Source organism: Oncorhynchus masou, chromosome 10 (assembly GCF_036934945.1).
Source record: "Oncorhynchus masou masou isolate Uvic2021 chromosome 10, UVic_Omas_1.1, whole genome shotgun sequence".
In the NCBI taxonomy this organism is placed as follows: Eukaryota; Metazoa; Chordata; class Actinopteri; order Salmoniformes; family Salmonidae; genus Oncorhynchus; species Oncorhynchus masou.
Window position 1 is genome coordinate 38,276,876 of NC_088221.1, and position 26,638 is coordinate 38,303,513.

General features: G+C 44.4%; 2 protein-coding genes across 14 annotated transcripts in view; one reads left to right on the forward strand and one right to left on the reverse strand.

Annotated features, from left to right (window-relative positions):
- Window positions 1-2,749, reverse strand: part of LOC135547586 (semaphorin-5B-like) — a 294,439-nt gene extending 291,690 nt beyond the window's left edge. For all 13 annotated transcript variants that reach the window (XM_064976720.1, XM_064976725.1, XM_064976724.1 and 10 more), the window contains exon 1: window positions 1,790-2,749. The gene's annotated coding sequence lies outside the window, so the exon portion shown is untranslated. The remainder of the gene's footprint in view (window positions 1-1,789) is intronic.
- Window positions 2,750-3,118: 369 nt separating this feature from the next.
- Window positions 3,119-26,638, forward strand: part of LOC135547588 (protein disulfide-isomerase A5-like) — a 54,479-nt gene continuing 30,959 nt past the window's right edge. The window contains exons 1-8 of the mRNA XM_064976727.1: window positions 3,119-3,199; window positions 11,854-11,983; window positions 15,574-15,661; window positions 21,056-21,139; window positions 21,321-21,366; window positions 22,259-22,351; window positions 23,846-23,906; window positions 25,732-25,799. Of these exons, the coding sequence (XP_064832799.1) occupies window positions 3,134-3,199; window positions 11,854-11,983; window positions 15,574-15,661; window positions 21,056-21,139; window positions 21,321-21,366; window positions 22,259-22,351; window positions 23,846-23,906; window positions 25,732-25,799 (636 nt within the window). The 5' untranslated portion in view covers window positions 3,119-3,133. The remainder of the gene's footprint in view (window positions 3,200-11,853; window positions 11,984-15,573; window positions 15,662-21,055; window positions 21,140-21,320; window positions 21,367-22,258; window positions 22,352-23,845; window positions 23,907-25,731; window positions 25,800-26,638) is intronic.

A 26,638-nucleotide genomic window follows, 5' to 3' on the forward strand; every position in this document is an offset into this window, starting at 1 on the left:
TAAACTAACTGCTCACGGACTGAAATATATTTGACATGCATATATCTTGAACAACATTCAACAGCACAGCTGCAATTCATTTAGAGAAACAGATGTGTTGGCAGAGGTTGCATAGACAAACCGGTGGGGAATAAACTATTAACCTCTGATTTCGGTGCTGTCAGATAGCCTCTCGTTGTTTTCACTCTATATAGCCCAACAAAACAACTTTTTTTCCCGACAGTATTTCAGGCTCAAGGAATATTTTATCTTTAGAAAAAATATTCGAAAATATAATAGTATAATAAAATATTACAGGCTAATGCAGTTCGTAAAGTATTTTAGTCACATTCTAAATGTCGTCTATTCTCCTCCGCCTCTCTCTCTGTCTCTGTCACCTGCCTGTAGGTTCTGCAGCTGTGCAGCGTCGCCGAACACTGCCCTCTACCGCTCTCTGAAAATGTACAATTCTAAACGGCATTTAATACAAATTTTGAAATGAGCCTTGAACTTGATAAAGGAATCTGTTGGTGTTTCAACTTAGTCTTGATTATTTACCGTTTCTCTGTTGAGTTGTGTTGTAATAACTGAAGTAATTCCATGTTATTCTACGCAATGTGGCCACAGGGTGAACATGGCTTACAGAATAGAAGTGTCTGAGATGCGTAAAGGGGGAGAGACTTCACCTACCACCAGAATCAATGCTATTCATAACTCGGCCTTTGATTGTATTCACTTATTGTTCTTCATTTCGACACCCTAATAATGAATCGACTTCACATCATGTAGCAATAAGGGAATGCTATTCGCGGTCGCTTTTGATTTAATGTTCTCTATGAGAAAACGACTACGATTATCTCAGCTTTATAGCAAAATCTGTAAACTGTAAAATTGATATTCAACCTGGTGTCAGCGGGATGACAGTATAAATATTGAATATTATCATCCACATTCAACCTGGCACCTACAATAACCGTTGCGCAATACTAAAGAAAATGGGACAACCAGTGCAAGGTCTATTCTCCAAGCGGCATGAGTCATTTCAATGTTATTTTATGACACCACTATTCTAATTTCTTTAAGAAACAGACATGTCTAATCACAGGACAAAAGAGAATATAAAGACAAAGACAACTAAAAAGCTGATCTGGACAGTAGCCTACTATGTGGGAACTACATCTGTCTAACTAGCCTCACCCCACGGTTCCTGATTACGGACAGCACAACACAAGTAAGTTTGTAACAGTGGAAATGTGGCGGTAGGTTCCTGCAGCCCAGAAATGCCTCTGATCCTCGGCTGGAACGTGATTAGAAAGTAAAGCTGAAGCGGTATAAAAGAACCGCTAACTGCTCTGAATAAATATGCGATATTATGGAACAAACTACGACGCCAACAGAGCCCTCTATTCAAGGTATGGTAAAATGGACAAAATAAGAGGCACCCAGAAATACTGATATATCTAAGTGAAAACATTTGTGAACTGAAACTTCAAATTAATCTTATGATAAATTGTTTAGATGTAAAATGGGAAAACGGTGCTCAATATAGGCTATTATATCCCTTATTAATTGACCAAATGTGTGTTTTATGCCTTATCTATAGCTATTACAATTTTTGGACAGGATACTCACTCCAAAATAAAAGGCTAAAGATTAGAAAGTGATTTCTATATTTCCTTTTAAAAGTTAAATTTAAATATAATTACTATTGTAAATTATAGTAGGCTCTGTAGAGCCAGCTGCAAAGGTTTAAATACAACCAAGGGGTGCAATTGAACCGTCCAATAGATCAATTAAATTGTATTCTTACCTTTGATGTTTTTTCCAACTTGTTCGAAATGTCACGCAAAACTCGAGGGCTCTACTTGATTCGTCAGGCTACCTCATTGGAAGGGTATCTCCTCTCTTCGATGTGTCTCGCTCACATAACGACCTGCGCTGGTTACTGCGTTCTCTCTGTGAGTTGGACGCTAGTACAAGGACCATCGCAACTCCAACTGAGAGGGGTGTACAAGAGAGAATTTGCATTTAAAAAAAACAAGCGCTTATAGTACTTGGAGTATTGAGTAAGGGCTTGTGAGGTATTACCCCACTGTTCTATAGCCTTATAATACACTTCATTGACATTACTTATTTCATTATTATCTGGTGATGTGATGTAGAAGTTAATTTCAGATTTGAAGTTTGAATAGTTCAGAGTGGTGTGACTGGCCATTCCCGCCACTGGCACAGGTTGAGAGCAGTTCACGACACCTCCTCATCATACTGGCTTTCCAGATGTGGATCTTTGGTTGGGTGATGTTCCCATGTATTTGCAAATAAATAACATAGGCCCTAGCAACATTGCATTTAAATAGACACTGTACCACAATGTGATGAGAGGTGCATGCTGCAACTAGCTCTCACAGTCTCACGTCAGAATTAGAAGTTCAACCATGTTTCTCAAAAGTCTAATTCTGAAGTGTCTATGGTTAAGTTTTTTTTTTCATTTCACCTTTATTTAACCAGGTATGCAAGTTGAGAACAAGTTCTCATTTACAACTGCGACCTGGCCAAGATAAAGCAAAGCAGTTCGACACATACAACAACACAGAGTTACACATGGAATAAACAAACATACAATCAATAATACAGTAGAAATATATACAGCATGTGCAAATGAGGTAGGATAGGAGAGGTAAGGCAATAAATAGGTTATGGTGGCAAATTAATTACAATATAGCAATTAAACACTGGAATGGTAGGATGTGCAGAAGATGAATGTGCAAGTTGACATACTCGGGTGCAAAGGAGAAAGATAAATAAATAAATACAGTATGGGGATGAGGTAGATTGGTTGGGCTATTTACAGATGAGCTATGTACAGGTGCAGTGATCTGTGAGCTGCTCTGACAGCTGGTGCTTAATTTAGTTTAGGCATTAACTCAGAATATCTACGGTTAAAGTTACGTTTAGGCATTAAACTTAGACATCTAAAGGTTAGGCATTAACTCCAGAATGGTCAAGGTAAGGGTTAACGTCAACCTGCCTGAAATCAATGCCTGCAATGCTAACTATATCCTCCAAAACTACATTTCCTAAGCAGCTTTGCGGGCTGTTCAAGAATCCGTGGAAAACCGATTGCGCGTGCGTATCTAGACGTGGCAACGGCATCATGGCTTCTTGGAACCGCTACGGTAGTCGGATGAGAGAGCTGAAAATGTACACATTCGTCTTCTTGGTAAGTTGTTTGTGAAATATATATATATATAGAGAGAGACACCGATAAGCCTAATGTTTTAATTACATGTATTTTTTCAATATTCTTTATTAAACCTGCAAACGCCTGCGTGTCTTTTCCGCGTCTTCGTGAAGGCAACCAAAGTTGACAGCACGGCCTTAGCAATTTTAAATCAGAGGCTGAACTTGAGACTCAAAAATAGCCTAAACCTAAAAAACAAGTGAATATTGTATATCTCGCTGTAGTTACATACCGATATTCGCCAACATTTAATATTATTTGATCAAAAACGTCCTCGTGAATTGACTACCAGCACAAGGCATCTAGTGTCTCTCCCGATAATGTATATTGAAATTCTTTGAGAACGCAAAATTAACCTGGTTGGACAGAGACTTGAAAATAATGAACGGTTATTCTGCATAATCTACAATATAAGACAATCAATCTGTTACATTGCTGAAGATTTCAATTCAGGTTTCTATTCATCTGCATGCCTAGTTCAGTGCTATCCGGATTTCTTGGGAAACATATACCCTAATCATAACCCTTACCTAACCGTTAGAAATGTCAACTTCAATGGGGGGTAGGGACGTCCCAAGGATCCCTGATAGCACTGACCGTTGCTTTACTGGTTAACCACCACCAATTTGCTACTTTTTCCATGGTTGACGTGGTTTACATTTCTGATCAAAATGTCCTTTAGATTCACTTCCAGCTAGCTATGTGATTCAACACAGTTTGGTTTATTATGACTCTCATGGGTATGTATGTATGTTGGTCAGTCATTTTAAAATATTTTATGATGATATCTTGTTATACTTTACTTTCATTGAGTGATTGATACATTCTTTGCTTGTTACATGTAAAGTTTGCTACAAATGTAACTTAGTTGGTTGCTACAAAAAAAAGGTTACATTGCATTAGCCTACACTTTAACCAACTCCTCGCTCAGTCCTTGATAGACTGGCCACATAATGACTGGATTTCCACATCATTCCAATCTCGAGCCTTGTGCCCTGGGACCATTCCTGTTCAGCATCCTGTTGTATGGTTTAGTGGCTACCATGTCAAACAAAGGTGGGTGCTACTGTAGCCTACTGTTGTGCGATTGCAGGCAGGGAAATGACATCACAGTGGGTGTGTGTGGAGATTAAGGGAGACTGACTGCTCTGTCTCTGTGTGCTGAAGACTGTCCCACTGTATTTCTTGCCTAGCTGCGTGTCAAAGCAATTTTTAAACTTCTTTAATCTGGATTGAGGGTCATCTTCACCTCCCCATCATGGTGGGTTGGTCGGTTGCCTTAGTGCGGTGAGCTGCCACAACAAACACTAACCACCCTAGAGTTATTCATACATCAATGGCTCCATCTCCATCAATTACACAGGACGGAACACATTGGCTACATCCCAAATTGCACCCCATTTCCTATATAGTGCACTATTTTTGACCAGGACCCATAGGGAATAGAGTGCCATTTGTGACATCGGTCATTTGAGAGAGGTGTTCATAATCCATCTTCTGAGATCAGTGGTTGATAATTGAAAAGGGCTGCCACACACACGTTGATCTCCATTGCTGCTGTTCGTCTCATTAATCAAGAGCAAAATGAAGGAGAGAGTTTGACAAACAGAACAGCAGTCTGATTTGCGTTGATTCAGTACGGCCCCTAAAACCTAAAATGGGCCGACTTTTATTAAGCAGATTTGTCACCCCAGATGGAGGGTTGCGAGCTCTTGGAGAGTGAGCTGCCAGCCTGGATCTCTCTGCTGGCTGCTTAGTGTGTGTGGCATTTTTTACACTGATGTAACGTGACACTTTTGGGGGGATGAAGGTTGGTGCAAAGTGTGATAATGGACTTTCTTAATATATTCAAATGCTCGGGCTCTGTCCCAAATTTTATTTTATTTATTTTATATCAACTTTATTTAACCAGGTAGGTCAGTTGAGAACAAGTTCTCATTTACAACTGCGACCTGGCCAAGATAAAGCAAAGCAGTGTGACAAAAACAACAGTTACACATGGGATAAACAAACATACAGTCAATAACACAATAGATAAATCTGTATACAGTGTGTGCAAATGAAGTAAGGAGGTAAGGCAATAAATAGGCCAATAGTGATGAAATAATTACAATTTAGCTATTTACACTGGAGTGATATATGGGCAGATGAGGATGTGCAGGTAGAAATACTGGTGTGCAAAAGAGCAGAAAAACAAATATGGGCTGTGTACAGCTGCAGCAATCGGAAAGCTGCTCTGACACCTGACGCTTAGTTAGTGAGGGAGATAGAAGTCTCCAACTTCAGTGATTTTTGCAATTCGTTCCAGTCATTGGCAGCCGAAGGTGGAGTTGGCTTTGGGGATGACCAGTGAAATATACCAGCTGGAGCGTGTACTACGGGTGGGTGTTGCTATGGTGACCAGTGAGCTGAGATAGGGTGGAGCTTTACCAAGCAAAGACTTATAGATGACCTGGAGCCAGTGTGTTTGTCGACGAATATGAAGCAAGGGCCAGCCAACGAGAGCATACAGGTCGCAGTAGTGGGTGGTATATGGGGCTTTGGTGACAAAACGGATGGCACTGTGATAGACTGCATCCAATTTGCTGAGTAGAGTGTTGGAGGCTATTATGTAAATCACATCGCCAAAGTCAAGGATCGGTAGGATAGTCAGTTTTACGAGGGTATGTTTTGCAGCATGAGTGAAGGATGCTTTGTTGCAAAATAGGAAGCCGATTCTAGATATAATTTTGGATTGGAGATGTTTAATGTGAATCTGCAAGGAGAGTTTACAGTCTAACCAGACACCTAGATATTTGTAATTGTCAACATATTCTAAGTCAGAATCGTCCAGAGTAGTGATGCTAGTCGGGCGGGCGGTGCTGGTAGCGATCAGTTGAAGAGCATGCATTTAGTTTTACTAGCATTTAAGAGCAGTTGGAAGTCACGGAAGGAGTGTTGTATGGCTTTGAAGCTCGTCTGGAGGTTTGTTAACACAATGTCCAAAAGGCCAGAAGTATACAGAATGGTGTCGTCTGCGTAGAGGTGGATCAGTGAATCACCAGCTGCAAGAGCGACATCATTGATATATACAGAGAAAAGACTTGGCCTGAGAATTGGTCTCTGTGGCACACCCATAGAGACTGCCAGAGGTCCAGACAACAGGCCCTCCAATTTGACACACTGAACTCTTATCTAAGTTGTTAGTGAACCAGGCGAGGCAGCCATTAGAGAAACCAAGGCTGTTGACTCTGCCGATAAGAATGTGATGATTGACAGAGTTGAAAGCCTTGGCCTGGGCGATGAATACAGCTGCACAGTACTGTCTTTTATCGATGGCGGTTAGGATATCGTTTAGGACCTTGAGCATGGCTGAGGTGCACCTGTGACCAGCTCGGAAACCTGATTGCATAGCGGCGAAGGTACGGTAGGATTTGAAATGGTCAGTGATCTGTTTGTTCAATTAGCTTTCAAAGACTTTAGAAAGGCAGGGCAAGATGGATATAGGTCTGTAACAGTTTGGGTCCAGAGTGTCTCCCCCTTTGAAGAGGTAGATGACCTCGGCAGCTTTCCAATCTTTAGGAATCTCAGACGATACGAAAGAGAGGTTGAACAGACTAGTAATAGGATGGTTGCAACAATGGCGGCGGATAATTTTAGGAAGAGAGGGTCCAGATTGTCTAGCCCAACTGATTTGTAGGGATCCAGATTTTGCAGCTCTTTCAGAATGTCAGCTGTTTGGATGAGGGAGAAGCGGGGAGGGGGGTGGGGGCTTGGGCAAGTTGCTGTGGGGGGTGAGGGTAGCCAGGTGGAAGGCATGGCCAGCCATAGAGAAATGCTTATTGAAATTCTCCTTTATCATAGATTTATCGGTGGTGACATTGTTTCCTAGTCTCAGTGCAGTGGGCAGCTGGGAGGAGGTGCTCTGATTCTCCATGAACTTTAGTGTCCCAAAACGTTTTGGAATTAGTGCTGCAGGATGCACATTTCTGTTTGAAGAAGCTAGCCTTTGCTTTCCTAACTGCCTGTCTATATTGGTTCCTGACTTCCCTGAAAAGTTGCATATCGCGTGGACTATTCGCAGCTAATACAGTACGCCACAGGATGTTTTTGTGCTGGTCAAGGGCAGTCAAGTCTGGAGTGAACCAAGGGCTATATCTGTTCTTAGTTGTATTTTTTTAAAGGGATGCTTATTGAATATGGTGAGGAAAGCACTTTTTTAAAGAATAACCAGGCATCCTCTACTGACAGGATGAGGTCAATATCCTTCCAGGATACCTGGGCCAGGTTGTTTAGGAAGGCCTGCTCGCAGAAGTGTTTCAGGAAGTGTTTTGACAGTGATGAGGGTGGTCTTTTCACCGCGGACCGATAACGGATGCAGGCAATGAGGCAGTGATCGCTGAGATCCTGGTTGAAAACAGCGGAGGTGTATTTAGAGGGTAAATTGGTCAGGATGATATCTATGATGGTGCCCATGTTTACGGATTTGGGGTTGTACCTGGTAGCTTCCTTGAGAATTTGTGTGAGATTGAGGGCATCTAGCTTAGATTGTAGGACGGTCGGTGTGGTACGTCATCCTCTGTATATAGTGCACTACTTTAGACCAGAGTCCTATGGGCCCTGCCCTGGTCAAAGTAGAGCACTATACATAAGATGCCATTTAGGATGCAGTTGCAGGAGGCACTACAGAAAGAGCTGCCTGCCTGTCTTATTGGAAATGTCACCTAGCTGTGATACGGCATATGAAGTGAATTTGATCAATAATCAAAGGATTTGCAATAGATTCTAATTCTGGACTGGGACTAAGAGGAATTCATGGGCTAAGTCTGACCCATTATGTTTGCCTGTCTAAAAGACCCTGTCTGTATTGGTGACCTGATGGTTCCTGTACCTGGGTGGACAACAAATGCTGAAACATTTACAGTTAAAATATAAAAACAGTGTAATGGTTTATATTTTAAGTTAAAAATCCTATAATCCCTAAAAGTGTGTATGCAAACATTGGACTTATTGGTGTAGCAAGAGGGTTAGTTTGAGTTGGTTAGGGAGTAGATCTATCTTCAGAAACAAATCACCACCTCTTCAGCCTCAAATTCTGTCCCATGAGAGATCTGACGATCGTTGAGGTTTGAGGAATCAATGCTTAAACTATTAGAAATAGCTTAAACAAAGACATAATCCAATGTGTTAAAGTTACAGCCACATCATGAAACAAGAGCCTAACAGCCAAGTGGCCTGTTTTTCACCCTCATTACGTTCACTTCTCACTAAGACATCCCTGAGGCTATGAAGATGAGCTAGAGCTAGCATGCAGTGTCTCTGTCTGTCTCCAGCACTAGGGAGTGTGGTCTCTAGTCTAAACCTGTCCTCCTGCTGATCACCAGGGACTGTGGTCTCTAGTCTAAACCTGTCCTCCTGCTGATCACTAGGGACTGTGGTCTCTAGTCATGACTGAGTGCTGGTGTATTGTGAAGGCAGACAGTCCTGTCATTAGGATGCTGCTCACATTGACACACAGCAGTGCCCTCATGTCATGGCCTAAGCCAAACGAGGGGAAGCTTTAGTAATAGGTAGTGTAGGGGAACCAACCAATGCACCGATTGCCAGGTAGCAGCCCAGCCATTGATAGGACTTGTTGCAGTATTGGCTGCCTGTCAAATGTCAGGGGATGTGATGCGTGAGCGGCGAGCACAACAATGTCAATGGTCCAGAAAAGGTTTGCAAATCCTCTCCTCATTCTGTGTGTTGCTCCATCCATCCTGATGTCCGTTTCCCTCTCCCATGCTCACATCCTCTCCCGTGCTCACATCCTCTCCCGTGCTCACATCCTCTCCCGTGCTCACATCCTCTCCCGTGCTCACATCCTCTTGCTCACATCCTCTCCCGTGCTCACATCCTCTCCCAATGCACCATCCTCTCCCGTGCTCACATTCTCTCCCGTGCTCCATCCTCTCCCGATGCTCACATCCTCTCCCGTGCTCACATCCTCTCCCGTGCTCACATCCTCTCCCGTGCTCACATCAATCTCCAGTGCTCACATCCTCTCCCGTGCTCATCCTCTCCCGTGCTCACATCCTCTCCCGATGCTCACATCCTCTCCCGTGCTCACATCCTCTCCCGTGCTCACATCCTCTCCCGTGCTCACATCCTCTCCCGTGCTCACATCCTCTCCCGTGCTCACATCCTCTCCCGTGCTCACATCCTCTCCCGTGCTCACATCCTCTCCCGTGCTCACATCCTCTCCCGTGCTCACATTCTCTCCCGTGCTCACATCCTCTCCCGTGCTCACATCCTCTCCCGTGCTCACATCCTCTCCCGTGCTCACATTCTCTCCCGTGCTCACATCCTCTCCCGTGCTCACATTCTCTCCCGTGCTCACATTCTCTCCCGTGCTCACATTCTCTCTATTATCCACTCTATATAGTACTGCTTTCATTTCACCATAATACTATCTAGCCACATCCTGTGAATATGATTGTGTTCTGTTTATGATTCTTTCTGTTGATCTTCTCAACAGTATGCATTATGCATACCCACTCTGTAAATGAGCCTGGAGAAATGTGATCGTCGGGGGCAGAAATCATCACCAGCCTTTCTTACATTTGTAAAGGGTCCAATGTTCATGTAGCTGTGAAATAGGCCTGCCTCAGTACAAGAGCTGCCTCCAGATGCTCTCAAATAGCTGAGGACTGACTCCGTCCCGCACTCATAGCCGAGGACTGACTCCGTCCCGCACTCATAGCCGAGGACTGACTCCGTCCCGCACTCGAGGACTGAGTCCCGCACTCATAGCCGAGGACTGACTCCGTCCCGCACTCATAGCCGAGGACTGACTCCGTCCCGCACTCATAGCCGAGGACTGACTCCATCCCGCACAAACTTCAATACTACTTTTGTCTGTTGCCTTAACTACTCTTTTGTATACAGTTAGTTCATACTCCCACATTGTCTCACAAATGGATGCATTTTCAAATCCCATTTAGCACAGCTATCAGTCAAACTCTTTTGTGAGGTAGGCTACAGTACGGTGGATACATATTATCCCACTTCAGTAAGTTGTACTTTAAAGCTCCCCTTTCATTCTGCACAGTGGTTGCTTCAGTGCCTCCTCTCTCCACTCTCCCTTTTTCAGATGGTCTAGCCAAGCAGAGGAGTAGTAGTGGAGGGGTGTCGTATGGGGAGCGGCTCGTGGGGAGCGGCTCGTGGGGAGCGGCTCGTGGGGAGCGGCTCGTGGGGAGCGGCTCGTGGGGAGCGGCTCGTGGGGAGCGGCTCGAGGGGAGCGGCTCGAGGGGAGCGGGGAGCGGCTCGAGGGGAGCGTGAAGAGGCTCGTGGGGAGCTGCTCGAGGGGAGTTGCTCGTGGGGAGAGGGGATAGGGGACTGGCTCATGGGGAGAGGGGACTGGCTCGAGGGGAGTGGCTCGAGGGGAGTGGCTCGAGGGGAGTGGGGAGAGGGGAGTGGGGAGAGGGGAGTGGGGAGAGGCTCGTGGGGAGAGGCTCGAGGGGAGTTGCTCGTGGGGAGTGGGGAGAGGCTCGAGGGGAGTGGGGAGAGGCTCGAGGGGAGTGGGGAGTGGGGAGCGGCTCGAGGGGAGTGGGGAGAGGCTCGAGGGGAGTGGCTCGAGGGGAGCGGCTCGAGGGAGTGGGGAGCGGCTCGAGGGGAGTGGCTCGCGGGGAGTGGCTCGAGGGGAGTGGCTCGTGGGGAGAGTGGAGAGGCTTGAGGGGAGGGGTGGAGAGGCACAGGTAGATGGCAGAGGAGGAGAGCTGTTGTCGGACAAGAGGGGAGGTGGTGTGGAGAATAGTAGCGGTGTCGCTCGGCCGGCCCTGAGAGCCCATTTTATAATTACCCCTTACTGTCATCTCCACCCACCCGTCGTGGAGTCTCCGACCGAGGGGACATCACCTTGTCATCTCCTCAACACTGCCGTCCGATACCACGGCCACCAGCCTCCCACATCCAACACCCAGAGACAGGAGGAGGAAATGAGATAGATGCCCCCTCTAGAGTTCATCAGTCATCCAGACAGGGAAGAAGAAAACAAGATGACGCTTCACTTCTTCATTCTACGTTTTAATTGAAATGTACTGACGAGAATCTGTTGAATTCCCGTCACGCCCATACGAGGTATCCAGCATGGGAAATTAAAAAACTCTGCCCGACAGGTGCTTGTTTTGATATCACGTTACAGTATATCGCTCATCACTTGATTTGATGAATGAGGACATTGGTAGCTAATTTTGTACTCCATCGGGGATTGGGCGACTGGGACATGATTTGATGAGTGATAGGTTGGAGCTTGTTTGAATGTCTCAGGGAAGATTTTAATAGCATACTCCTTGCGTTGTCTCTTTCTCAAAACCCATTGGAGGAGAAGGTCAGAGGGGAGGGACCTCTGGCTTTCTCATCCAATGGGTTTTGAGAAGGAGAGAGGACTCGAAGAATATGCAATCGGTATCTTCTCACAGTCGCACACAATGAGATGAGAATCTGTCTTTGTTTCAACTTTGATGCTGACCAACTACACAAGGTTTTGTTTTGAACATCAGGTGTCTGGCAATCTCATAATATCACAAAAGTGACCGGTCTTCTGCACTGAAGCATTTGATGTGTGAGTTGGTCACTCTGAATAAATACAGCATCTATCATCAATATGTCTTCAGGTGTGCCTGGTGCCGGTGCTGCAGGCGGCGTTAAAGGTCTCTCCTCTCATAGAGAAGGTCAGCGAACACAAGGACTTCAAGAAGCTTCTCCGGACTCGAACCAATGTCCTGGTGCTCTACACTAAGTCAGGTGGGTTAGAGCCAATGTCCTGGTGCTCTACAGTAAGTCAGGTGGGTTAGAGCCTATGTCCTGGTGCTCTACACTAAGTCAGGTGTGTCAGTGGGCATACTTTAGGCCCTTTGTAGTAAAAAATGATATGTGAAGTTAGATATGCCTGCCTTTGTTTACACTAATCTCGAATAGTGGTCTGTTATTATCTCTGATCCATCACTTGTAATGGGAGATGAACAACATTCTGGAAGGACCGTGATTGACCTGCATGCTTGTCGGCTTGTGACGTCTTTAGCATAGAACAATGTACTTGAACATAAAAAGACACCCAAACTAAATGCGGTCAGATAAAGTCATAAAACTGCGTTCACCTATAGCCATTAGGGAAATCAGCCTCTCTTGCATTTAATTCCATTTTAATTAGCGTATTTCACGCCAGAAGAAAGTGCTCAGTTCACCGTGTGTTTGCCGTTGTTTGTCAGGGCTCGACATGAAGTCTTGTCTGTTTGCCTCGGGCAAGTAAAGAAGCAGATTGTAGATTTAAGTAAATAAAAATCACTATCAAACAATTTAGGTTACTCCGATCATAATTGGATCGGTGTCCTACAGATGTGATATCTGGCTCACTGTCCTCCCAATTTCTGCACAATGCCTTCAGAGTATAATTATTGTAGGCCTGCATTGACAGACACCAGCGGTCTTTCAATCATGCAGCCGCAAAATTCGTTTTTGAGATCAAAGCAAGCCGTGTTTGCACATGTTTGTTGATAATAATTTCTGGTGAGTTATTTGCCAAGTTATAGCAAATTTTTGGTCAGCAACGACAATCCTGAAAACATCATGGTCTGTGCATTACCTCTGTGTGGGCCTTTACCAGAGGAGAGAGGGAGACATTTGCACAGCAGGTAAAATAATGATATACAGACTAATTAGATAGCCATTTCAAAACAGTTTGTTTTATTATCTAGTTAACTATTTATCTATTAGCATGCATTAATGTCATTGTCATGTCCGATAACTTTCCACCGGCGCTAGTATATAACCGCAAATGGCCAACAAACACGCAGTTGATGAAACCATGCTGCATACTTCGGTTGTGAAACCGTCTCTAGTGCTCATCATTGGCTTTCTCCTCTATTTAATACTGGCCATGTCATTCTAACAGAGTCAAAAAATATTCTTAGAATAGCCTAATTAACTAGTAACTCCTATGCTGTCAAGATCTCCCCTGAACACTGAATATTTTAACCTTCCAAATAGACTTAGTAGTTATCTACCTCGCCCACCTTAGCCAGTTGATCCCTGGTTCATTGAATGAGGGAATTTATTTTATAAAGGCATAAAAAGTGCTTGGTTGTATTTGTAATGTTGCAAGGTGGCCAACCCTCCTCCTGGAGAGCTACAGGGATGCAGGCGTTTGCTCAGGAGATATAATACATGGGCTCAAACACCAGCAGCCTTCCATTGTCACTGAGTCCAGCAGCCAGCCTTCCATTGTCACTGAGTCCAGCAGCCAGCCTTCCATTGTCACTACCAGTGATAATAATGATGTTTATTGTGAAGTGCTTCCTTGCATTATACAACACAAATTTCAGTCACCTTTTTGGCCCATGGTGTTCCAGACCAGTTTTTATTTTTGGACAAGCAACTTGAGCTTTCTGACAAGTGAAAAACCAGTCCTACAGTGGCTAAAACGGTTCATGTCAAGCCCTGCTGTGTGTCGTGTGATGCTCTGTCAGCATAATCTCCCTGTCGGTGCACAGGAAGAGGCCCCTCAAGGCCCCACCACTCCCATGAATTATGTGTGTACATACGAGCCTCCACGTGTATTTGTTTCATAATTCATGAGCCATTTCAGACAGTGTTAGGTCATTGGTTAATACTTGCACGTATCAAACACCGCCCCGTGATTGATTGCTTGCCGTTTCTGTGGCGCTGCGTTCTGGCATTCCCCCCCCCCCCCCGGCTACTCCCTCTTTCTACTAAGTGTAGTGGGTCCCAAATGGCAATATATTCTCTACATCCCAAATGGCACCTTATTCCCTATATAGTGCACTACCTTTGGGATGCACAATGGGTCCCTAATCCTCAGTATCATGGCAATGCCTGCAAAGCTAAATATAGGCGAGATGTCCATTGAACCAGGAAGTGTGTGAAAGTGATGTTGTTGAGCAGGGACTAAACAACCACAGTTATTTTACTGCTTTGAGTCCACATTGTGTCTCAATGGACATTGTGTGATGTTGCATGGTATTGTTACAGTACAGTTTATTACAGTTTATTCTTGGATGGTTTTCTCAGTAGGCCTTGACCTATGCCGCGTTTATGATACTCGTAACATGTTGGAAGTAGACTAGTGAACGCTCGGCTAGGTGATGTCACAAGGTGATGGGTGGTACTTGCGTATACCCTCCTGTGATTTAATGTTTGAGTTCATAGTCCCATGTTTTGAGTGTTGTGACCTCTGACCTTCAGTGAATTACAGGTTTTAGGATTCTTGAGTATTGAAAGCTGGTGAGCTGAGTAATGTAACCCATATTGTAATGAAAGATGTATTGTAACTCCACCTGTTGTAACTAGAGGTCGACCGGAATGGCCTGCCTGTTACGCGAATGCAGTAAGCCAAGGTAAGTTGATAGCTAGCATTAAACTGATCTTATAAAAAACAATCAATCATAATCACTAGTTAATTACACATGGTTGATGATATTACTAGATATTATCTAGCGTGTCATGTGTTGCGTAAAATCTGACTGAGCATACAAGTATCTAAGTATCTGACTGAGCGGTGGTAGGCAGAAGCAGGCGCGTAAACATTCATTCAAACAGCACTTTCGTGCATTTTGCCAGCAGCTCTTCGTTGTGCGTCAAATATTGCGCTGTTTATGACTTTAAGCATATCAACTCTCTAGATGAGGCTGGTGTAACCGAAGTGAAATGGCTGGCTAGTTAGCGCGCTAATAGCGTTTCAAACATCACTCGCTCTAAGCCTTCTAGTAGTTGTTCCCCTTGCTCTGCATGGGTAACGCTGCTTCGATGGTGGCTGTTGTCGTTGTGTTGCTGGTTCGAGCCCAGGTAGGAGCGAGGAGAGGGACGGAAGCTATACTGCTACACTGGCAATACTAAAATGCCTATAAGAACATCCAATAGTCAAAGGTTAATGAAATACAAATGGTATAGAGAGAAATAGTCCTATGATTCCTATAATAACTACAACCTAAAACTTCTTACCTGGGAATATTGAAGAATCATGTTAAAAGGAACCACCAGCTTTCATGTGTTCTCATGTTTAAGTTCCTTGCTCAGAACGTTAGCTTTCTTACATGGCAAATATTGCACTTTTACTTCTCCAACACCATTATTTAAACCAAATTGAACACGTTTCATTATTAATTTGAGGCTAAATTGATTTTATTGATGTATTATATTAAGTTAAAATAAGTGTTCATTCAATATTGTTGTAATTGTCATTATTACAAATACAATTTTAAAAAAATCAACCGATTTAATCGGTATCGTTTTTTTTGGGTCCTCCAATAATCGGTATCGGCATTGAAAAACCATAATCGTAACCTACTCCTGTCCTCGTATCTTGTGTGTGTAAATAGCTACCTCCGGGGACTCTAAGCTGAAGCTGCTGTCTGACGTGGCCCAGGTTATCAAAGGACAGGGCACCATCGCTTGGGTCAACTGTGGGTAAGTACAGGATTGATTGGTTGGTTGATTGATTTAATTACAGTGTGGAATGGCATCCATTATCACTTCAGTCACCATGTCACGTACTGTAGGTCATATGTCACGTCCAAGAGCTTTTCCAAAAAGTATTTTAGGTTGGCTATTGAAGCCTAGGCCAGCTGCATGCCATTGTCATATCTATTTACATCCATCTCTCCACTGCACTTCTAATCGATGTGTCTCTGCGTGGCATATCCCTCTGGAGAAGAGACACTCATTAAAATAGGGAGTCTCGCACTCTCCACATCCTGCTGAGGGCTGGAGAGAGGAGGAGAATGGTCTCTTCACAGCCTCCGTTTGTGTATGTGCGTGACTGTGTGCATGCTCGTTCTGTCTGTGTTCGTAAGTAAGGGGTTGTCTGAATGAGTATGAATGAGTCATGGGCATTGTGTGGGAACACGAGCGTTCCTGTCCCTGTCAGGTCTGGGCAGATGAACGATTTGGAACTTATTCTCTGGACGTGTTCTTACTGGGAGGATCCATCACACTCCCAAGACACACTAGAGGAATTGTTTTCCTTAAGAAATGTTTAACTTTTTTTCCCCTTATCTGACTTCCACTGTAGTTGTTTTTCTGCCATTTTAACTCTGTTTTTTATACCTGTCAACCTCAACCTTGAGCCATCTTCGTGCTCTGGAGAAAATCCTTCAAACAGAAAGCTACAAAGGAATCAAGATCACCCCTCTGACACCTACCACTCAAAGCATCCCTCAACAAAAAAAATGCTAGCCTTTCCAAGATGGAAGATGGATGACGGACAAGGAAGGAAAATAGTCTCAAAACAATGTAGCCTGGTCAGCACTTTTTTATCGACCTTCATCCAAACAAGATTTGCTGTGAGAGATTTTGTTTCTTTTCACCGTAGTAAATCTGTCAACCCTCTCTTTCTACAGCTTATGCCTTATTTCTGGTGCCTGAGGCTGTTCTTATGGTTAACTGTGCCGCCTGTAGTGCATAATGTCACCTTCACCTAAGATAAGAATCCCAGCTGCTGCTCTGCATATCCATCTCTCCATTTCTCCACACTCATTTCAACCATTATTCCACTCTCATTTAAAACAAATTCAGTCAAGAAATACTCAAAGGTGTGGAAGTTCCTGAAGGTTGTATAGTACATACTTGTGCCAGTGACCCAACAGAGGACCTGATATGACAGGGTTCATGGCTGCTGTTACTGTTCAGCCAGCCTCTGTCTAGCAGTGAGGTTTCCCAACCGTCGCCAGTTCTCCCATGGACCAGCACCAAAACAACGCCTAGCCAAGCGCTTCTGGACAGGGAGAGAGACATCCTCACGGGTGTCTTTGGAAGAACAGTGGCCCCTGCCAACGGAAAGGAATGTGAGCCCACGTTGACACATACTCACCAGATGACCGGACCTGAGAGATGTCCAACAGTGATGATGTCAGAGGAACTGGGCTGGAGACAGTGCTGGTTCAGGCATGGATGCTAGACTGCCGACTCTGCTGAGAACTAGGAGATTTGAAACAGTTTTATTATTTTTGCTAATGAGATACTTAATCTCTGAGTGTTTGGTGTACCATCAGATGGAATGCTAGCCTGAAGCCTCAGCAGGCAAGCTGGTTGAAAACCGGTTGTAATGACACCATTTCAACCAGAGTTGCCTGCTGGGTAACTCCACGTCTCTCCTCATCTGTGGACAGAAGTTTGACTTGACCTCTCCTCTCTAGCTGAATCACAGTTCTGTCATCACGTAGACCTTTTCATTGACTTACTACCACCCTCCCTCTCTCACTTCCTCCAAACACCCCCTGTGTTCCCTCTTCCAACTCGGTTTGCCAGATGACTCTTTTCAGTGTTTTTAATCAAGTCCCATGCCGTTTTACACTTCTGTGTTTTGAAAAAACAATCAACTACAGCAGAGTTCTCTTCTCTTTCAGTTTACTTCCTTTGAGTTATAAAGATGTAAAGCTTTGTTTGAATATTTCTTAATGTGTCACATTATGGTGGTTTGCAATGTGATATTCAATCTCTGGAAGCCAACGTAATGGAAGATGACCAGAACTTTTACATCTCAACTTAAATTTTAGAATGCCTGACAGAGTAGGGGAGGAAATACAGCACATGAAGATGACCTACACCATGTCAACTGGAACAACTATCTCACTAACGGTTGCTATATATCCAACCACATACATTTTTCTATATTAATCCAATCTGTATGTTTCTTAGCAGAAGATCAAAACCAATCAATTTACATGTGAAAACTAATTTTAAAAGGTCAACCTGCAGCAGAGCATGCTGGGAAATATGACAGAGGCCCTTCCCACACCTGTGGATAACTTCATAGATTGAACTCCCTGTCTCTGGTTACTCTCTGGATGAAGTTAAGACTCCGGTGACATTCTGTACTGTTACCTCGTATGAAACATCTAAAATCCCAAATGCAGAAGTATAGAGCCAAATGAAAAGTTATAAATATGTAGGGGAGTGTATATAGCACTAATGACGGCCTCTGTTTTTATCTTAAAGGACAGCGCACGCTGGATATTTTTCTGACGGGGGCCTTTGCGTTCAGAGCTGTAATTTAATTCCATCTCTTTGAATTTTCTTTAGCATAGGGCTTAGCTCTCCTCTCTCCCTCTTTCTCTCCTCTCTCTCTCTCACTCCGTCTCTCTGTCTCTGTCCTTATGTAATACATTCCCATGCTCATTATCACTGGAGAGAAGGGGAGTTATTATCGTCAAGAGAGAGCTGTGCTTTGTGTGGGTGGTGAATATGTAGGTTTGGTGGGGGAGCTGTGTGTGTGTGGGTGGTGAATATGTAGGTTTGGTGGGGGAGCTGCGTGTGTGTGTGTGTGGGCGGTGAATATGTAGGTTTGGTGGGGGAGCTGTGCTTTGTGTGGGTGGTGAATATGTAGGTTTGGTGGGGGAGCTGTGTGTGTGTGGGTGGTGAATATGTAGGTTTGGTGGGGGAGCTGTGTGTGTGTGGGCGGGTGGTGAATATGTAGGTTTGGTGGGGGAGCTGTGTGTGTGTGTGGTGAATATGTAGGTTTGGTGGGGGAGCTGTGTGGGTGGTGAATATGTAGGTTTGGTGGGGGAGCTGTGTGTGTGTGTGTGGGTGGTGAATATGTAGGTTTGGTGGGGGAGCTGTGTGTGGTGGGTGGTGAATATGTAGGTTTGGTGGGGGAGCTGTGTGTGTGTGGGTGGTGAATATGTAGGTTTGGTGGGGGAGCTGTGTGTGTGGGTGGTGAATATGTAGGTTTGGTGGGGGAGCTGTGTGTGTGTGGGTGGTGAATATGTAGGTTTGGTGGGGGAGCTGTGTGTGTGTGTGGGTGGTGAATATGTAGGTTTGGTGGGGGAGCTGTGTGTGTGTGTGGGCGGTGAATATGTAGGTTTGGTGGGGGAGCTGTGTGTGTGTGTGGGTGGGTGGTGAATATGTAGGTTTGGTGGGGGAGCTGTGTGTGTGTGGGTGGGTGGTGAATATGTAGGTTTGGTGGGGGAGCTGTGTGTGTGTGTGTGTGGGTGGTGAATATGTAGGTTTGGTGGGGGAGCTGTGTGGGTGGTGAATATGTAGGTTTGGTGGGGGAGCTGTGTGTGTGTGTGGGTGGTGAATATGTAGGTTTGGTGGGGGAGCTGTGTGTGTGTGGGTGGGTGGTGAATATGTAGGTTTGGTGGGGGAGCTGTGTGTGTGTGTGTGGGTGGGTGGTGAATATGTAGGTTTGGTGGGAGAGCTGTGTGTGTGTGTGTGTGGGTGGTGAATATGTAGGTTTGGTGTGGGAGCTGTGTGTGTGGGTGGTGAATATGTAGGTTTGGTGGGGGAGCTGTGTGTGTGTGTGTGGGTGGTGAATATGTAGGTTTGGTGGGGGAGCTGTGTGTGTGTGTGTGGGTGGTGAATATGTAGGTTTGGTGGGGGAGCTGTGTGTGTGTGTGTGTGTGTGTGTGTGGGTGGTGAATATGTAGGTTTGGTGGGGGAGCTGTGTGTGGGTGAGAGCATCTATTCCTCTAACGATGGAACCTCTTCAGTTGGGGAATCCAGGACTACCTTCACTGCTGGAACAACTGTCTCACTAATCAGTTGCTATTAATCCAACCACACACAGATTGGATTCATATAGAACATTTTTTGTTTCTTATCTTTGTGTAGCATAGAAAACACATTGAAACAAACAATTATAAAAAATCTACCTGCAACAGAGCATTCTGGGAAATATGACGGAGGCCTCTCCCAAATCTGTGGATAACTTCATAGCCCAGAAGAATAGCACCCTGCATCCTACTGCTAACTTGCCTTTGAAGCTACAGTAAGCAGGGTTGGTCCTGGCCGTTCCCTGGATGGGAGAACAGATGCTGCTGGTCTGGTCAGAAACTATTTGGTCATTAAAGATCTCATGGCAATTATTGTAAGAATAATTTTGCCCGTGTCCTGGCTAAATTCCCAATCTGGCCCTCATACCTTCAAAGCCACCTAATCATCCCTAGCTTCCAATTCGCAAATTCCCCTTCTCTCCCCTGTAACTATTTCCAGGTCGCTACTGTAAATGAGAATGTGTTCTGAGTCAATTTACCTGTTAAATAAGGGTAAAAAAAAAATGGGGACGTGAGGCTGAATGTACTTATATGGATTTGTGTTCTTTACATAAACCTGTCTAATCAACCCCCTCTACAGACTAGTGTGTCTGTATAGTACCCCTCAGTCTAATCAACCCCCTCTACAGACTAGTGTGTCTGTACAGTACCCCTCAGTCTAATCAACCCCCTCTACAGACTAGTGTGTCTGTACAGTACCCCTCAGTCTAATCAACCCCCTCTACAGACTAGTGTGTGTCTGTACAGTACCCCTCAGTCTAATCCACCCCCTCTACAGACTAGTGTGTCTGTACAGTACCCCTCAGTCTAATCAACCCCCTCTACAGACTAGTGTGTGTCTGTACAGTACCCCTCAGTCTAATCCACCCCCTCTACAGACTAGTGTGTGTCTGTACAGTACCCCTCAGTCTAATCAACCCCCTCTACAGACTAGTGTGTCTGTACAGTACCCCTCAGTCTAATCAACCCCCTCTACAGACTAGTGTGTCTGTACAGTACCCCTCAGTCAGGTGACAGTATTCATGTCTCTATGCAGAGATCTTATTAACGACTTGATGCAGTCAATATTAATTCCAGTGTTTTTTCAACCTCTAATGTTTTTGACGTTAACATTTGTTTCTCTTTGCTCTCTCTCTGTCCCGCCACGTCTCTGTCCCGCCACGTCTCTGTCCCGCCACGTCTCTGTCCCGCCACGTCTCTGTCCCGCCACGTCTCTGTCCCTCCACGTCTCTGTCCCGCCACGTCTCTGTCCCTCCACGTCTCTGTCCCTCCGTCTCTGTCCCTCCACCTCTCTCTCTTTCTCTGTCAGGGATTTGGAGGGTCGTAAACTGTGTAAGAAAGTGAAGGTAGATCCCAGCTCTAAAAGTGATGGCGCAGATCTCCTGCATTATAAGTGAGTACCTCAACTATAACATGTACCTCATTGTTTTACTGTATGTCGCTTAGAAGAGATGCTGCCTTCAGAAAGAATGACATGTAAGAATCTTCTCCAGGAACTCATGCAAGGCCAGGCTCAACCAGAAATACTCTACTACTTCTCTTTATTCATTGAATACTGTTCTTGTCTCTTGCAGAGATGGGACGTTCCATACAGAGTACAACAGACCTGCTACATACAAGGTCTTTACTGACTCACTCATTGTCCCACAGTCCCCCAAAGTCTCAATCAACAGTCATTATTTCAGTGACATCTTCTTTTCCTTGTTAGTGTAGGTCAACAATACAGTAATTGATATGAAAACAATGCACTTATTTGAGTGATATCTTTGTTTCCTGGTTAAATGAATGGGAGTTCATTCTCTTAATCTCTCTGTTTCTGTATATCCCCATGGTTCTCTTCCTGCACGATGATTCTGATTGGACGGACTTTGTTGGTTAGTCAAGACTAGATAATCCAATGGGTTTATGAGTGCTTTATAGTGCTGGTCCTGGCTGGTCCAGCCCATTGGCAGGGGATGAGGCTGTGAGCACGTCAGTACATAGTAGTCTAGTTGGTAATAAAGTAAGACAGGTGTAATAACCTCACTGAAGAATCGGACTTATATGAATACGTTTTAAAGTCAATTTAATTTGTTGCAATGGAGAAAAACATGTCATTCTAAAGTTAGTGTAATGTCTGAGCAGAACAGAAAGGGAGCGGTGTTTTAGTTGGAGTTAAATGTTTCCCGTCCTACCTTCTGCTGTATTTAAATGGCTGTTCATGTCTGTCTGGAAGGCTCATCAGTCATTATGAACGTGTGGAAATTGCTTATGGTTACTTTGCGATGGATGGATGGGAGAACACTGAGATGGACATTTATACCATCTGCCATCTGTTAGACAAGAACCTTCTCTTCTGTTTTGTATGACAACTGTGGGGAAATGTATATTTTTAAATGATGTGGACATTTCTTTGTGTTTAGCACTATGTCTAGAATCTAGAGGGTGAACATCACTTTTTGTTGTTACAGAATGATAATGATTGTTTAGACTCCCTCTGTCTCAATGTCTCTCCTTCTCTCCTGCCCTCCAGTCCATGGTGGCGTTTTTAAAAGACCCCACGGGAGCTCCTCTTTGGGAAGAGAACCCAGAAGCTAAAGATGTTGTTCATGTAGAAACTGAGAAAGTAAGTACAGAAATAACATCTTACAGCCTAGGTGCTGCTGCATGGGAATGTGTTTCCTGGCACAGTGTTGACCTTTCAGTTTACAATAACCGTTCATAACAACCCACTGACAAATGCCCTAAGTTTCCATCAAAGGTTAGAGTGTAGAGATTCTCGCCACTCTGCCCTCCAGCCTCCCTACCACTAAATGTGGTCATCTTGATGCATTCCAAGCTGACAACACATAGCAATAGACTGACCAGGTGATCATTAGAAAGCTGAAAAGCTCTGAAGTTCACGTCAGTTGTGTTCAAACACGGTCTATTAAGGGAGAGTTGGTCTGACCGCAGTCAGCACTCTCAGACAGACGGCTCACTGACTGCTTTCCAACAGTGAGGCCGTCAGAACTCAGCTCTGTACACACATGGCACACACACATCCACACACACCTTTGAACAGTGTTTTGATGAACTAACATTCTGTTTTATCCTATATTTTTGGGTGGCGTATATCATGCCTGGGGGGTTGCTGAGTGGTGTAGATGTGTCAACAGCTTCTGCTGAATGAGACTTTCAGGATGTGAGGAAGGGAGGATGAATAAAGCATTAGGGTAAGAGGAGAGCCGACCCTCTGAGTGCAGATTGATCTCTCTCTGTCCCTCAAAAGGCATGTTCAAAAAATGTCTTCTGATGATGAGCATGTTTGACAGCAACTGTTGTCTGGAAGTTACTCTCATAGTGACTGGTCACTTAGGTACCACTTAATCTATCTTTTGATATTTGTTTCCTTAGTTCACTGTTGATACAGTCCCAACACGTTTTGCTTGTCAGAAATCACGTTTTCAAGTTCTAGAACTTAAAAAATACAGGAAGTGTCACAGTATGAAACGTTTTCCATCGTTATATCAACACTGAACTATTAAATTAAATACCAAAAGATCGTTTTTGATTGGTGCTTTGCTTTAAGTGATACATATGAAGAGCCAAAGAGAGATGGACAGTGTACCTCAGTGTTGTCCACCCCCTGCTCCTAGTATATCTGTTGATTAGTCAGCCTAAACAACTCTGCTTTGGGAGGACTAAAGGATCCCTTTCAAAGCACATTGGAAGAGGTCAGAGGTCAGCGACCTTGGGAGAGGAAGAATCGGGGAGAATGTCAGTAGCATACTCCTCTCTCTTCGCCTCCTCAAACTCCATTGGAGGAGAAGGTCAGTGGGGATGGACCTCTGAAATGCATTAGAGGGTGTGAACAAGTGTAAACATCTGGAGGAGGATAGAGAATCAGAATGCAGCCCTTGGGAGAATCTTAATTACATATTCTCCTCGTGTCCATTCCTTTTAAATCCATGAGGGGGAGTGTACAAGTGCACACTTTAGGAGTAGGGTAGAGAATCCAAGGTTTTGACGGTTTGTACACTTTTCAGGCAGAGCTATTGTGCAACTATCTACTGAGTTCCCTCACTGCATTCTACAGTAGGTCCTTTTTTCCTCCCAACTCTTCTCCTTTCTCTTTCAGGACTTCAGGAAGCTTCTAAAGAGGGAGGAGAGGCCAATCCTCATGATGTTCTATGCCCCATGTGAGTCATCACACACACACACAATCACGGACTCCTAATATACGTTTTTTACCTCTTGATAAGAACTCCTACCGAAGCCATTTAGAGAAGTCTGGATAAGAGCAAATAGCTTCTATTGGTAGATAATCTTTAATGACTGGCATAGAATATACAGCACATCATCAGAAGAGTATTTTGAAGATGGGAAATGAAACTTGTGCATCCCAAATGGCACCATATGCCCTGCATAGTGCACCATATGCCCTGCATAGTGCACTTAAGTAATACTTAACGATTGGCCATTTGTAGTTGTATAAAGGAAAAGCACTGGGTCCTTGAAATGAATGTTCATGTTGCAGTAGTTTATTGGTTGTATAATCTAGATATATCAAGCTCTACAAAGTTGTATTCACATTCTACTGGGCCCTTGATAGAATGATAAAACAATGGAACTCTTCCTGTTCAGTATGTTGATTGAGAGCGAATGATTGACGAGTCGTCTACAGGGTGTGGTGTCTGTAATGTCTCATGTTGTTCCTCCTACAGGGTGTGGTGTCTGTAATGTCTCATGTTGTTCCTCCTACAGGGTGTGGTGTCTGTAATGTCTCATGTTGTTCCTCCTACAGGGTGTGGTGTCTGTAATGTCTCATGTTGTTCCTCCTACAGGGTGTGGTGTCTGTAATGTCTCATGTTGTTCCTCCTACAGGGTGTGGTGTCTGTAATGTCTCATGTTGTTCCTCCTACAGGGTGTGGTGTCTGTAATGTCTCATGTTGTTCCTCCTACAGGGTGTGGTGTCTGTAATGTCTCATGTTGTTCCTCCTACAGGGTGTGGTGTCTGTAATGTCTCATGTTGTTCCTCCTACAGGGTGTGGTGTCTGTAATGTCTCATGTTGTTCCTCCTACAGGGTGTGGTGTCTGTAATGTCTCATGTTGTTCCTCCTACAGGGTGTGGTGTCTGTAATGTCTCATGTTGTTCCTCCTACAGGGTGTGGTGTCTGTAATGTTGTTCCTCCTACAGGGTGTGGTGTCTGTTACTCCTACAGGGTGTGGTGTCTGTAATGTCTCATGTTGTTCCTCCTACAGGGTGTGGTGTCTGTAATGTCTCATGTTGTTCCTCCTACAGGGTGTGGTGTCTGTAATGTCTCATGTTGTTCCTCCTACAGGGTGTGGTGTGTCTGTAATGTCTCATGTTGTTCCTCCTACAGGGTGTGGTGTCTGTAATGTCTCATGTTGTTCCTCCTACAGGGTGTGGTGTCTGTAATGTCTCATGTTGTTCCTCCTACAGGGTGTGGTGTCTGTCTCATGTTGTTCCTCCTACAGGGTGTGGTGTCTGTCTCATGTTGTTCCTCCTACAGGGTGTGGTGTCTGTCTCATGTTGTTCCTCCTACAGGGTGTGGTGTCTGTCTCATGTTGTTCCTCCTACAGGGTGTGGTGTCTGTCTCATGTTGTTCCTCCTACAGGGTGTGGTGTCTGTCTCATGTTGTTCCTCCTACAGGGTGTGGTGTCTGTCTCATGTTGTTCCTCCTACAGGGTGTGGTGTCTACAGGTGTCTGTCTCATGTTGTTCCTCCTACAGGGTGTGGTGTCTGTCTCATGTTGTTCCTCCTACAGGGTGTGGTGTCTGTCTCATGTTGTTCCTCCTACAGGGTGTGGTGTCTGTAATGTCTCATGTTGTTCCTCCTACAGGGTGTGGTGTCTGTAATGTCTCATGTTGTTCCTCCTACAGGGTGTGGTGTCTGTAATGTCTCATGTTGTTCCTCCTACAGGGTGTGGTGTCTGTAATGTCTCATGTTGTTCCTCCTACAGGGTGTGGTGTCTGTAATGTCTCATGTTGTTACTCCTACAGGGTGTGGTGTCTGTAAGAGGATGCAGCCCGTATTTCAACAGGCAGCTACAGAGACCAAGGGTACATATGTAAGTCAAATCTTCTCACATAACATTGCTTAAAATCCTAACACACTTTCGCTCCTCTGTTTTCGCGGAGTGTGTTTTTGGGTGAGTTGCTCTCAGTTCAAATCCATTCATCAGAATCATTGTACCATCAATATAAACTGCTCTGAAATATATTTCCCATAACTATAAATATTGTTGTTTCAGCTATTTTGAAGATGGTGTACAAAACTGAATTTAAAAGACATAAAAAAACAAACGTAAGAACGGAAAGCATAGAAATGGTACACATAGAAAAGATCTATCGCTTCTTAAACTTGCTTTCAAGTAGAAGGATTGATCTATTACTCACATTTATATGTGAATTTGGTTGGGTCGCCCAAATAGGTACTTCAAATCCCCACAGCCACAGTTATGTGATCAACTTTCTGCAGTTGAAGTCTCCAGTCTCTGTATGGGTTATATGCCTGTTTAGACTGCAATAGTGTTTTTATGTTGGCTCACTTGTTCACTCTCCCTTATAGTCCTCCTCCCTCCCTCCACCACAAACACATATACACTGAAAACAGAATAGTACAATTTAAGTCGTAAGGCAGCAATCTGCAGTTGGAAGAATAACCAGGGTCAACCCCACCAATGATTTGGGGAAAAGCTGATGGATTGGGCTAGAGGAAATGTAACCACTCTCCAATTCACTGCCAGAGCTATGGATACAACGACTGACCATCCATTATATAATATAGTTTTAACCATGTTTTGAGGCTATACGTGTTTGTTTACATTCACATTGTTGACAGAGGAGTTAAACAAGCTTATGTGTTGGGTTCTGATGGGGTTCGACAGTTCAACTAAGCTCATGAGGC